This window comes from Pseudochaenichthys georgianus, chromosome 6 (genome assembly GCF_902827115.2).
Source record: "Pseudochaenichthys georgianus chromosome 6, fPseGeo1.2, whole genome shotgun sequence".
Classification (NCBI taxonomy): domain Eukaryota; kingdom Metazoa; phylum Chordata; class Actinopteri; order Perciformes; family Channichthyidae; genus Pseudochaenichthys; species Pseudochaenichthys georgianus.
In genome coordinates this window covers 5,584,803-5,599,079 of record NC_047508.1, presented here as the reverse complement: position 1 = coordinate 5,599,079, position 14,277 = coordinate 5,584,803, and the positions used below count along the sequence as shown (strand labels likewise).

At 42.4% G+C, this 14,277-nt stretch overlaps 2 protein-coding genes across 3 annotated transcripts in view; one reads left to right on the top strand and one right to left on the bottom strand.

Moving 5' to 3' along the window:
- Positions 1-258: 258 nt before the first annotated feature.
- chtf8 (CTF8, chromosome transmission fidelity factor 8 homolog (S. cerevisiae)) lies at positions 259-9,367 on the bottom strand. Of its 2 annotated transcripts, XM_034085228.2 has the most exons (4): positions 9,295-9,367; positions 9,127-9,172; positions 7,386-7,518; positions 259-3,010 (listed from the first exon to the last, which is right to left on the bottom strand). In XM_034085228.2, exons 2-4 carry the CDS (start codon positions 9,144-9,146, stop codon positions 2,729-2,731), a joined length of 435 nt encoding a protein of 144 aa, XP_033941119.1. In that variant the 5' UTR covers positions 9,147-9,172; positions 9,295-9,367; the 3' UTR covers positions 259-2,728. The 2 variants fall into 2 exon arrangements, with proteins under 2 accessions (XP_033941119.1, XP_033941120.1); XM_034085229.2 differs by having other exon boundaries at positions 260-3,010; positions 7,395-7,518; positions 9,127-9,345.
- Positions 9,368-9,398: 31 nt separating this feature from the next.
- The window catches only part of utp4 (UTP4 small subunit processome component), a 29,717-nt gene continuing 24,838 nt past the window's right edge, over positions 9,399-14,277 (top strand). The window contains exons 1-7 of the mRNA XM_034085227.2: positions 9,399-9,487; positions 9,660-9,822; positions 10,286-10,474; positions 10,594-10,678; positions 11,952-12,041; positions 12,129-12,340; positions 12,448-12,619. Coding sequence (XP_033941118.1) covers positions 9,664-9,822; positions 10,286-10,474; positions 10,594-10,678; positions 11,952-12,041; positions 12,129-12,340; positions 12,448-12,619 — 907 coding nt within the window. The 5' untranslated portion in view covers positions 9,399-9,487; positions 9,660-9,663. The remainder of the gene's footprint in view (positions 9,488-9,659; positions 9,823-10,285; positions 10,475-10,593; positions 10,679-11,951; positions 12,042-12,128; positions 12,341-12,447; positions 12,620-14,277) is intronic.

Sequence of the window (14,277 nt, the reverse complement as noted above, 5' to 3'; positions counted from 1 at the left end):
AGAGCAGACGCACCCACAGACAGACTGGTACACGCACACACAAACACTGGATGTTTATACTACATATGTTCACACACACACAGTCAGACATTTTACCGAAAGCAGCTACCGTTTTTAAACTATAGTTAGAAATGTAAGAGGTTTATTTCTCATTCAGATCAATGGAAAGGCTCTCCTTTCACAGCACATCTCCATGGAAACCTTTGATCTCTGGGCTCACGTACACAGGTCAATCAATCAATCAATCAATCAATCAATGTTTATTTATATAGCCCAATATCACAAATGTTACATTTGTCTCAGTGGTCTTCGCAGTGTGTACAGAATATCAGTATGACAATACGACACCCTCTGTCCTTAGACCCTCACATCGTACAAGGAAAAACGTCCGAAGAAAACCCAGTTTAAAGGGAAAAATGGGAGAAACCTCAGGGAGAGCAACAGAGGAGGGATCCCTCTCCCAGGACGGCCAGACGTGCAATAGATGCCGTGTGTAAATTGAAAAGATAATACATTTGCAACATAGGTAGTCCAAATGTTTGGAAATGCATGTGTGTATAATAGGAGGATGAACAGAAGCCGACAGAAGAGCAATGGACTACTGTAACACATGTACTGAGATATTTGAAAGGTACAATCGACAGGGAACTGTGTTACCGGAAATGTAAGAGTGAAAAACTGGGCTTACAAGCATACAGCGATATGTCAGGTTATTGTGTTAGCCTTAATGAGAGCGGGCCAACTGTCGCTTTATCAACTTGTGAAGCTGAGTATATGGCTTTAGCAGCTACTGTGCAGGAGTGTATGTACTTAATACAACTACTAGAGGGCATTGACAAATGTGAATATACACTACCTACGATTTACGAAGACAACCAGGGCACAATAGTGTTGGCAAAGAATCCTGTTAACGGACAGATGCAAGCATATTGACATTAAGTATCATTTTCCGAGGTCAACTGTGGAAGGGGAACAAACAAATCTCATGTATTGTCCAACAGACCAGATGGTGGCAGATGTTATGGCAAAACCTGCACCAAAGTTTAAGTTGATTAAGTTTGCAAAGTTTATGTTTAGAGAGTAATAATGCCTGTAAGCTAGAGTTTCAATTTCTGTAAGGTAGAGAACCTTGTGTTTTTATTTGCTAAAAGACCACAATGTGATATCAAGTGGGGGTGTTAACATTCAGGTACATTTGTTGTGCATGACTGGTAGCCAATAGTGAACCAGGTTAAAGTTCAATGATGGGTATAAATAAAGCCACGCCTCCAATGGGAGGGCCCGTTGAATGAAATGCCACAGTCCCTGATGCTTCGTTATTCCTCCGCTTATTTGGATGCTAAACAGAAATGAAGTTATGCTTACTCTGCTAACAATTAAAGTGTTCTCAAAGCTGGTAAAGGTGCAGCTAGTTCACTCCAGGTGGAACTAACGTCTGATTTAACACTTGATTAGATTTCACATCATTCATCCACATCTGTAAAGTAACTAAAGGGATTAGATACATGTAGTGGAGTAAAAGTACACCATTTACCTCTGAATCGTGGTTGAGTAGAATTACAAAGTATTAAAAAATGGAAATACTCAAGTAAAGTACAAGAATCCCAAATTATTATTATTATTATTATTATTATCTTATTATTCTTAATGTCATTAACTATGATTTTTATCATAGCATCATATCAGAGTGTGACTATATGGCCAGCTCTGTGTCTGGCTGTCTTGGACTTAATCTGAAGGTGCAAATATGTCTTTTAACATTTTCAAGGTCAGCACTGAGATTATCATCGGATCCCATATATAGTCAGTAGGCGCATTCACACCGCAGTACTTTTCCCACAAAGGTTCATGAGAACTCTTGTCGCGTTCACACCAAAAAGAGCCGGTACTAAAATTAGTTCATGAGAACCTTTTTACCCCCACGAAAGTCCGTGCTAGAGAGCAGGGACTTTCGTGCGGCTCTCTTGTGAGAAAAGAGCTATATTTCTGATTGGCTGGGCGGATTGCAAACCACGCCCCGTAAAACTCCCAAAAAGTTTTGTCAAGCCGCCATTTTATTATCTTCGCATTAGCATTATTAGCATTAGCCCAGCGCAGAAACGCAGAGAGACTAACTCATGGCAACACAAAATAAAACATGTGAGCGGTGGAGATGAGGAGGTGTCGGCGTTCTGGCGATTTACTCGGAAGGCTTCAGTAGAAGCTGCTGGGGGTCCCAGCAGCTTCTACTGAAGCCTTCCCCAACTCCGGGGACTTTGGGCGGCAGTATACGCCGTGAAGTGGTTTGCGGCCTGCCAGTAAACCCAAAGAAGAAGAAGTGACGTCAGCGGCTCATTAGCCTAATCCTCCCCCAGGGACTTTATTCCGGTGTGAACGCGATCTGTACTTAGTTCATGAGAACTAAAGAGTTCGCATGAACTAAGTTCTGATGAACCTTTGTGGGAAAAGTACTGCGGTGTGAATGCGCCTATTGAGTCAGTATTGGTCTAATACTCAGTTTTATACAAATGTAAGGAATATAATACAACATATATAATACAATATTTATTCATACTGGAAAGAGGCGTCATTAAAGTCTCTCGTTGGAACCCGTTCTGGTTTAAAGGTTTACAGGATGGATCAGATGTACACATATGTAATCACACTGCATGATATCAGAGGGCAATGACCTCTGACGATCAGATGGATCAGGTGACCTCTGACCCTGTGAGGAGGCGCTGCAGTCCCACTAGAGCTTCTTGGGGACGTTGGTGATGATGGGTTTGGGCCGCGTCTTGAAGATCAGCTTCCGTTTGATGAGCGCGGTCACGCAGTAGGAGGTGGAGGGGGCTCCTGGCTGCTTGGTTTCCATGGGTAACTGTGGGACATCATTGTTTTCATTGTCACTGTCACGGCAACCCTGGCTGTCCTGCAAATGGCTGGAATGCTTGGTGAGTACAGCAAAGGGTTTTTCCAGTTTCACCTGCTTCCCATAAAGAATATGGTGCCCTACAATGAGCACTGGCACCCCCTGGTGGAGGGAGGAAGAAAGACAGCAGCATTAAGAGCCAGGACTAGTTTCAACTTTTAGTGATAATAATACATTCAGTTGAACATCACAGAAGAAACACAAATGCATCAAAACTTCACAATGGATAAGCTGAGATAAGTGTTTGCAATATATGCTTGAAAAAAGACAAGCACTACAATCTCCTTGTATATTTCGAGGTTGGGCCTAAGAGAATTAAATACAAAATGATTATAAATAAAAAAAGAGAAACTAGTTTGTTGTTTTATTTACTGTAAATTATTAACGCATGTGGTTATTTATTAGAGTAAAGCTTACAACTTAGATCTTTAAACCGGGTTCTCACACATTTGTAATCATCAAATTCAAAAAACGTTCCTTGCAGTAAAGTCTATTTTTGCTCAGGAACGTATCTAAAGCAGGGAAATTACCAGGGAACTGGCGACTACGGAGCCCTGGAGGGTTCATTGAGAGAAAAATAAATAAAACGTGGCCACGTTTTACTTTCTCGTGCGCACGAGTTAATAAAGCGTGGGCACGAGTTAATAAAGCATGGCCTCGTTTTATTTAAATTGAGGGATTCCTGTCCGTGACTCACAGAATCTGCTGCTGCCCACAGCTGTTTTATAGAAGGAAAACCATCCTTCACTATGAAATCTCTGTGGCACCAGTGGCCTGTACTACGAAGCAGGATTTTCTATTTACACTATTCTTTCATGAAGTATGACGCTGCGCTGTCAGCACGCGTCTCCATGTTTGTGATTGGTCAAATGTTGGTAACCCCGTCCCTTTCACGTGAACGCACTCTCAACCGGACAGAGAAACCCTGGTTGATTTGCTGAGTTGATAATCAGCTTCGTAGGACCGCTTAGCGACATCGCGTTTGTTAGGGTTAGTTAAGCCGGGTAAATCAAACACATCCAGGGTCTGTTGAACTGGCTTCATCGTACAGGGCACTGGAGGCAGTAACGTGTCATTCAGCAGAATCTGAGAAGAGCAGCACCAGCTGCAAAGAGCGGTGCCTTTTACGGTTTACTTCACTGCGTTGCCCTTCATTAGAACCGCTGGATAGAGATCGAGGCTGCTACGTTCAACCACACACACCTCTACACACATCGAACTACCAGAGTATTCCCCTCGTTTTATGAAGGAGATGTCCTGTCACCGGGGCGCATGCTGTGTGTGTGTGTGTGGTGTGTGTTTGTGCTCAGCTCCGCTCTGTGTGTGCGTGTTCGGTGTGTTTGTGTGTGTGTCCGACACCACCGGCATTTGTTTTCAAATTACCACGAACAGTAATTTACACAAATCTGGTTCTCCATAGTTATATGCGAACGAGAAGGTATCTCGTGCGAACGAGAAAGTAAAATGTGGCCACGTTTTATTTATTTTTCTCTCCATGAACTCTCCAGGGCTCCGTAGGCGACCATGACAAGAGATGTTCAAATTCTCTAGATGATGGAAAGGAGCTTCAACGCTTCCTTTAGTTGGGAAAACACTGGACTTTCCTTTACAGAAGGAAAGGAGAAAATGTTGTCCAAGAATACATTGTGCCCACATATTAAATTAATGAATTGAATTAGATAACATTTGGCTGTTAATGGAAACAACCGATCGTGACTGAGAAAGTGGATAATGTAAGTTATGCTTATTAAACATTTAACAACTTATGCCGTAAACTACCAAAGTGCTTCTATGTTTTAAGGTTCCAACACTATTAAACCAAAAGGTGAACAATGACCATTACGCTACACTCTAAAAATTACCAAATGGATTCATTTCAATATTTCCAGTGTTCACCGAGTTAAGGGGTGGTCCTTAAGCTTTATGTTTTTTTTTAATTCCACATGTGTCCACCTTGAGTGATAATATGCACAGTAGTAGATATTCTTTATTTAGATGATTTATTGAAATCGTTTTTAACAATCCTATTTAATGGAATTCATATCATTTAATACGAGTGGGCAGCAGTGTGAGCAAACATTTAGTTTCTCTTTCCCATTTTTTGTTTTAGTTCAAATGTTGTGAAGTAATGTACTTTTCACTGTTGCACACGTTTATAAAAGGCCAGCATGAAACAACGTAACACATAGTGATTAGGACGCACAGGAGAAAGTCTGGATACGTTTTACCCTAAAAGTGTAGTTTTCCCACAGCTGCTGACGCATCGTAATAACGTTGAGTGTCTCTCTTCACAAGTCCTGGGCTGCGTCTCAGGTCGACTATTTTCATTTCCTCGCTCCTCGGTCTCACCAGAAGTTGATTTGTTTGCGCCATCTTGAGTAGCGTCCCATGGCGCTTATTTCTGCCGGAGGAACGAGGAGCGATAATGGAGGAGCGATAATGGAGGAACCACCAGACCATCCTTCGATGAAATCCTCATACTCGCTCCGCCCCCTTACTGTGTATCGCTCACTGATTGACGCTCCGGAGGAAAGGACGTCCCATTGCTCTTAAAACTCATTTCCCTGCTTCTCGTGGTTTCCTTGCGTCCCTCCATGCTTCCCTGGTGGGAGGGACGCAGGGAAACGACGCAAGGATTTCATTTAACCGACCTGAGACGGGGCCCTGATGAATTCTCCTTCACATCTTTCCTTAACAACATGGCTGCGTTTCACTTCGGTTAAATGGAATCCTTGCGTCCCTCACTTGCGTTGTTTCCCTGTGACTAGTCCCTCCTTCCAGGGAAGCATGGAGAGACGTAAGGAAACCACGAGAAGCAGGGAAATGAGTTTTAAGAGCAATGGGACGTCCTTTCCTCCGGAACGTCACGTGAAGCAACGTCCGTTTGTGATGACGCTGCACAGCTGATCGTCTGACAGCAGCCAGCTCTGTCCCTGTTGTATTCACACACCCCCCCGCCTCTGTTAGTACACATTTACTGACACAAACATTTGTATCATCTGTTGTAGACCCCAATAAATAAAATAAGAACTAATTCTCAAAAAAGATAAACGCCATTCTTAAAATGTATAAACGAACAATAGTTGGATTAATATTGATTAGAGTGCACAATAGAAATAAAATAATTGAGAGAAGAAAAAGAGATATGTTATCTATCAAAACCCAGTTAGATTAACATTCATTGGATTGCACACTTTGTGTGTTTGGATATGTAGCACATTAACATTTTAATAGCACTTAATGACTGAATGGAAATGACAATAAATGAAAATGTAAAACGAAAAAAGCGATCATGAAAATGTTTCCAAAAAATGAATAAAATGATTTTTGACCACTTTGTTGTTCAGATATATCACATGTTTGTAACTAAATGATAATGAATTGAAACAAAACACGGTATAAACTGAGGAGTGACTCCCGTGAGGTTCATGTGTTTTCTTCACTCCGCTGGGAAATGGCTCTCATGTCAAGAAGCATCAGATCAGTGCATGGACTGCATCGTCCAATCAGTGAGCGATACACAGTAAGGGGGCGTGGCGAGTGTCTGAGGATTTCATCGAAGGATGGTCTGGTGGTTCCTCGATTATAGCTCCTCCATTATCGCTCCTCGCTCCTCCGGCAGAAATAAGGCCATTGGGACGCTACTCAAGATGGCGCAGACAAATCAACTTCTGGTGAGACCGAGGCCGTTTCTCAATCGCGAGTACGCTTGCTTGGTAACACATGTCTTCCGAGTCACTTGCTTCAGAAGCGAGACAAGAATCCTTCCTGGCATTCGGAAAACGAAGAGTGGAACAGGCTAGCAAGTGCGCAGGTGTGCGTCATATGAGAGGCCCCGCCTTACGTTTTCCGCCACAGACTTGGGGAAATTGGTCCGTGCGCAAAGCATTGTGGGGATTTGAAGGACGCGAAGTCTACCCATGTGCAGCCTCGAAATTTCCCCCAAACCAAGGACGCGGCCACGGTGGAATTCCAAGTATGCTGGACATTGGAACGGTCCTGCTGCGCGATTTGATGACGTAGCATCCTTGAAATATTGGCTTGGAAGCAAATATCCTCGCGATTGAGAAACGGCCTGAGGAGCGAGGAAATGAAAAATAAGAGAAGTGAAACGCAGCCCATGACTGTTTTCACAGGGGTTGAGGAGAAGTCGCTAGCAAAAGACGTAGCTGGAGACACGGGACGGGAGTGAAAACAATGTCGCAACTGAGAGAAGACATGTAGAAGGCACAACCGAACGTACCTATTTACTTAGGGGGAAAAAAGATTATAAAATAGTTGGCAATTAATTTAACAAGAGAATTGTATAATCTTTGCAGATAGCGCATTATGTATGTCTTTCTTTATGAACTTTTTAGGTGTCTCTGAGCACTGGAGAAAGAGTTATGAATATACATGATACAAATATGTTGAATGAGCCTGATTTGTTTGTAACTCTAAAACTAAGTTTGCCTTTGATAGCAGCAGTGTGCGGTACCGTGTTCACCTCCATGGTGTAGAGCAGGTCTCCCATCACGTTCCCTGCCAGAGCAGAGTTGTGTCTGGAGAACATCTCTCCCTGCAGCTCCACCAGCAGCCACTCCGCAGGACTGCTGCCATCCACACTTGATCTACGGGAGCACCAACACAGCCTCACATCAAGGACTTCGTTATACACATGAGATATCCTCCACCACATGTCAGAGTCCTGCATTATCAACCCTACATAAGTAAAAGTATGTAAGTATTATCATCCAAATTCACTTAAAGTATGAATAGTAAAAGTAGTGATTGCCCAGTAAAACTTTCTCTGTGATTTACTTTGTGATTAATATTTCTGCAGCATTCATGTGTATGTTGAGTTTTCCTGCTGTAGGAGTTTTTAAGGTTCAGTTCAACACATTTATATACTGGTAAATCTACAGCAATGCATGACATTAATATGTATGTAGCTCTGTTGCTGTCCTGTGAGAAGCACTACCTAAAGTCAACTTGTGAAGATGCATTTTCCACCGGACCCAAGAGGATTCTAAATGTTTTTCAGCGAGAAAGAAGAATTGTGTCAATACAAACGACCAACACCTTCACCTATCGGGGTTAAACACAGGTACACAGTTTTCACTGGACAAGAAGCTTTTACAAAACTTTAACCTCTTTTTCAGGTTTCAGGCTCGAAAATGCTATGCCCAAAACAAATGACTATAACTTAACTTCTAAAAGGGTTATATGAATAAATTCTTTTATCAAAGCTAGGTTACATCTGTCAGTTGGATGTAGAAGTGTCAGAATCAATATAGATGTTTCTGTGTCAGAGTAAATTCAGATGGAACATAGTAAAAAAAAGGTAAATTCTTACCTCCGCCTAAAAAAAAACCATTACTTCTAGTGAAAACCACCCTTGAATGATGGTATGGTAGACTAAAAGCTTTAGGAATCCAAAGTATAACATATAATAAGTACCCTGTATCAAGATTGATGCAAAACAAGTGACATTTGACCTTTTTAGAGAGGTTTAGCAAAAAGTAGTCCAACGCTTCCCTCTGAGATGTAGTGAAATAGAAGTATAAATGTGCTAAAGCAAAGTAACTAAGTACTTAGTAAATATACTTACATCACTCTGGTTTACTCCCTACATTCTCCCTACACGTGTTCCCTAAGAAGTGTTTTGTCCCTGTGCTACATCTCATTCACAGTACTGTTACTCTTCTATTACAAATGATCAGTGGTGTAAAGTAACTAAGTACATTTACTATTGTACTTATACTTTTGAGAGACGTGTACTTGAACTGAGTATGTCAATGTGTTGCTACTGTTTACTTCTACTCCACTACAAATCAGAGGTTAGTAGTGTACTTTTATTTAATACCTTTAGTTACTTTACAGATGTGGATGAATGATGTGAAATATAATCAAGTGTTGAATCAGACTTTAGTTCCACCTGGAGTAAATCCACCAGCTACCCTGCAGTCTACAAAGTACTTCAGACTAGCTGCACCTTTACCAGCTTTGAGAACACTTTCATGATCCAACATTATAAAACATATATATATTATTCTGAAATCTGCACAAGGACTACTTTTACTTTAAGTCAATTTTGATGATAACACGTTTGTACTTTTACTTGAGTAACAGTGCAGGACTTTTACCGGTACTACACTATCTGAGTACTTCCTCCACCCAGGGACTGCTCCAGGCGGTATACACAAACTTTTAGGCTGAACACATGCGGTGTATCTTACCTTATGACTATTTGAACCATCGTGCTGTTAGAGAGCGGACACCGTGCTGCAACACGAACAGGATGAAACAGACCGACACGTTACCGAGGCATTACAAGTGCCCAACACAGCAGTAACTATACGAGAACAATAGCATTCAGAACGCTGTGTTTATACAGAAATGTTTACAGTATTTGAGTCATAGTCTGCTAGTATTTCCCGCCACTGGTTTCCTGCTGTCAGTGTGATGACGTTGTTCCGGTTTGTGCAGTGTGTTTGTCAAATTCATTTCCGGTTCATAGGTTCACAACGTGGCTGCGGATGTTTTCCAGCGTGGGGTTCACAGCTCAGAAAGTGTAGACACTGTCAGGATAAACAGCAGGTAATTGTTATATTATTATGATGTTATTATGAGTTATGACTGTTAAACTGAGCTTTATTTATATATACTGACAGTGTGGCTCCCTGGGAGGTGTGTGTGTGTGGTAACGGACAGCTCTACGGTTCTGTTTTGCCTAGCTGTAACAGTCTTCCTCTTGCGTTTTTCCTCAAAGTAAAATGGCTGAGTTCAAGGTGCACCGTGTTCGCTTCTTCGACTACATGCCCACTGCTATCCGAGCCATGGCGTTTAACCACCGCACGGAGCGGCTGGCTGTGGCCCGGGCTGATGGAGCTCTGGAGATCTTCAACTTCGCGGACAACTACTTCCAAGAGAAGGTAACCTGCACTAAAATACAGCTTTCCCTCCAGCCCCAAGTTTTGTCCAGAGAAATAAATAAAATACAAAAAAACACAACTCTGCTCACACACCATAAAGATAGAGATAGGTACTTTATTTGATCCCAAATTGGGAAATTATTTAGTGACAGTAGCAGGAGTGTGTTCAGGTATTACAATCTTCAAATAAAATAAGTAAAACACAAATAAAAGGTAAAAATACACAAGACTAAAACAATAACAGCCATATAGTAAAAACAATAGACAATTTAAAAGGACTTTCCTACAGGACCCACTCTGCCTGGAAACAACAACTGAACAGCACTAACATTCAAACTGTCTTGAATGAATGAAATGAGGCAGCCGGTGGTGTTTTAAAGAAAGCTCTGAACCCTTAGGGCTTCATCTTCAGTTCCACTTTTCTTTCCATGCACTTTCAACATGTTTTGATGTTGATCCACAGGTCATCCCAGGGCAGGACGGCCGGGCTGCGGAGGCTCTGTGTTGGCTGGGCCAGCGCCTGTTCAGTGCCGGGCTGAATGGAGAGATCACAGAGTATGACCTGGAGAACCTGAGACCCAGGTACACAGTGGAGGCCTATGGAGGACCAATCTGGAGCATCAGCAGCAACAGCCAGGGAACCCTGCTCGCGGTCAGTCAGCACCTTGTGGATATTTCATCTACTCTACTCCTGATGCTAATGTTCTTCCGCCCAGCGTGGTGACCTTGCTCGAAGTCGATAATAAATTGACTGAATGTTTTCTAATCCAGGTTGGTTGTGAAGACGGGACAGTGAAAATATTTGAAATACTGGAAGAGAGGATTCAGTTTCAAAGAAACCTCGACAGGCAAAAGGGTAAGATTCAAATTGACCTGCTCTTCAACTGGCAGTTGTATAAATATTAGGGCTGTCAGTCGATTCAAATATGTAATCGCGATTAATCGCATGATTGTCCATAGTTAATCGCGATTAATTGCAAATTAATCGCACATTGTGTGTGTGTGTGTGTGTGTGTGTGTGTGTGTGTGTGTGTGTGTGTGTGTGTGTGTGTGTGTGTGTGTGTGTGTGTGTGTGTGTGTGTGTGTGTGTGTGTGTGTGTGTGTGTGTGTGTGTGTGTGTGTGTGTGTGTGTGTGTGTGTGTGTGTGTGTGTGTGTGTGTGTGTGTGTGTGTGTGTGTGTGTGTGTGCGTGCGCGCAACTCAAGGCATATGCTCGAACGGGAGCTGCCTGGACGCTGCAATCATGAGTGTGCTGACTTTTCGTACAATGTCCCACTGTCTGGCTTCCTGCATAAAGTCAAGTGCTCGGCGCAGTTGTGGCGAAATGTCGCTCCTCTGTTTTCATTTAAACAGCTCCTTATATCCGTTAGCGCAGCTAGCTAGCACCAGATGCTAACAACAACAATGCACGTAAGGTCTCTCTCTCGCTCGCTCACGCCACACATACACACACCCTCCCGGTCCTCCCGATGGCCAGTCGGTGCCTGCCGGTGAGCGTGGAAGTGTGGTCTGCCACAAGCGGGCGGCAGGAGCGGGGCTGTCAGCAGCATCAGCATCAGCTTGTAGATGGTATTTTAAACTCGATGCGCTCTGAAGCTACGGGGCCGCCGAGGAAAAAAAATACACATGCGTTAATCGCGTTAAAATAATTAGTGGCGTTAATTTTTTCCCCCGTTATTAACGCGTTAACTTGACAGCCCTAATAAATATATAGATACGCATACATTGGACAGTATCCAGCAATGTTATCACACATTTACCCTGTATCATAGATAACCTAATAACAAGAGGCCTGTGATTACATTTGCATTTTTTGAAATAAGTGTTAGTTATATTGCAGTTTTATTTAAATGTAATGTGCAATATTGAACTATTTCTCAATCCAGGTGTTTTACTCAAACACCATTAGTGAAATTATTAATGAAATCCATGCAAAAAATGTAGCTTACAGTTGACATGTATTGGGACATCCCTAGCTTGAATAATAACACAATGATTGAGCTGCTTGATTTGACAAGTTATGATCAAATGAAACATTCATTTTAAGAACATTTTTTAACTTAAAACCATTGTTTTTATTTGTAACCCTTTCTTTGACTTGGTGACATTTTGTTTCCTGTGATCTTCCAGGTCGTATTATCTCTCTCTGCTGGCATCCCTCTGGTACATTGATAGCTGCTGGCATGATGGACATGATAAAAATCTTTGATGCTGAGTCAGGTCAGTAGATACATTCCATCCGGGAGTTATTAGCATCATATAAGATTCATGTTTGTTAACTGTTTTTGTTTTCTACTGCCACGTCAGGCCGTGCCACACACAGACTGCTGGTGGAGAGAGGAGTCGGAGCATCAAAGAGTAGAGAGGTGGTGGTTTGGAGCATCGCCTTCCTGTCAGATCACACTATCATCAGCGGTGACTCGGCAGGAAAGGTCCAGGTCTGGGATGGACTCACAGGGACTCTGGTCAGAACCCACCTAGTCACCAAGTGGGACGTTCTGGCCCTGTCTTCTTCCCGGGTAAGTGTGCAACCAATAATTAGAACATTCATAAACTCCTGATCTGAGCTAGTGTTATTGCACAGCCCATAGATCCAGTAACGTACAACTGTCTACATAATTCACAGGACGAGAGCAGCGTGGTAGCCGGGACGTCAGAGGGCACGGTGGTCCAGTTTCAGTTCCTCTCCTCTAATGTTGGCCCGCAGGATAAGGAATGGGTCCGAACAAGGACCTTTAAAAACCACTCCCATGATGTGAGGGGGCTCGCTCACACCGACACAGCTGTGGTTTCTGGAGGTCAGTGCTTTTTTGTTTTGTTTACGTTAATCAACTTGGCTGTGTTATCCAAGGCAAAGTGTATGATATTAAAAGTTATGTCCAATATTATTTTAATGCAAACGCATCATCACATCCTTTCAATTATTTCAGTTTAACCTAGTGTTAATTTCGTTGACTAAAACTATGACGAAATATGTTCGTCAACGACCTTTTTTTCCATGACGAAAACGAGACGATGACGAGACGGCACCGACGGCAGTAAACAATAACTGTAACGAAATCATCATGCAATATCGTTGACGAAAAGTGACGAGGCGAAAATGTAGTTTACTAAATAAAAACTATGCCAAAATCTCTCTTTACTTTCGTTGACGAAAAATGAGGAGACGAAATATTATCAAAGATAACGTTACATCTCTGATAGTCAGTTTTTCTCCCAGCAGTTCCATTTCCGGTGCTGCGGCTGGGCAGCAGCTGTGTGTGTCTGTGGGGCGCGCGGCGGTACATTTGAATTACACCGGGCAGCGGCACATTGTTAACGTGAAAGACTCGGGTCTAACTCATGGTCTAACTAACCTTATTCAACAGAAAATGAAATGGCAACAACAGGGCTTGGGAGCAGTGGTCGCACTCGCGTTAACCGAATACCCCCTGTCAGGGACCAAGCAGTAAGACAACATGACACAGGAGTGGTTTAAATAAACGAGGGTTTTTATTTACCCAAAAATCCACAAAACACCATATAATAACAAGGCCTATAAAAGAGGTCAACAGAAAATACCTCAAAGAAACATAACAGACCTGCTACAATGAAAAACCAAGGAACCTATATAGTGGCTTGGCCAAACCAAGTTGAACCCAAGGGATAAGTAATAGTCACATTATACACAGGACACTGACAAAACCCAAATCCCCCCTTTGACATGGAAGCAGGTGGTCCTCAGTCCTCAGCGCTCGGCCACGCCCTTCGCTGAACCAGGAAGTAACCTCCCCCAATGGACATGGTAACATTTAGAGCAAATGTGTGGTGTTAATTGGCATGTTTTATTGTAGCTGCACTGGAGCAAAACTACTGAAGATGAGGATGCAGTGTAGTTGGTTTACCCTGTGTGGCTGTGGCCATCACACACTCCCCCCCGTCAGCGCGAGTGAGTGATACATTGTGCACTCGACGGGTAATAATGGATTATGACGGAAGTGTTACGATCCTGTCCGTCAAAATGACTGACAACGAAAAAGTCTAAAGCCATCACCGCTTGGGAGAAAGAAACTATGTGATATTTGGGCCCATTTTCGCTACAATGAGGCAGAGACAAAAAGCGAATGCATTGTTTCATCAGAAGGGAAGCAATGTGGCCAAAACACAGCTGGTAAAAACACCACAAACCTGACCAGATACTCTCTGCAAAGCTGCATTCTTAATCATTCAACCTGTGTTTTTCATCAAATAAGGACAAGATATAAACTTATTGTTTAATAAGTTTGACTAAAATGACAAATTATTGGTTTTGGCTAGACTAGTTTGACTGAAATGTTCTATATAATCTGATGACTAAAAAAGACTCAACAGTTTTCATTGACAAAAAGTAGACTAAAATAATTAGTTTTCTTTGACTAAAATAAGACTAAAACTTGACTAAATAAAAACAGGATGAAGGTGACTAAATATGACAAAC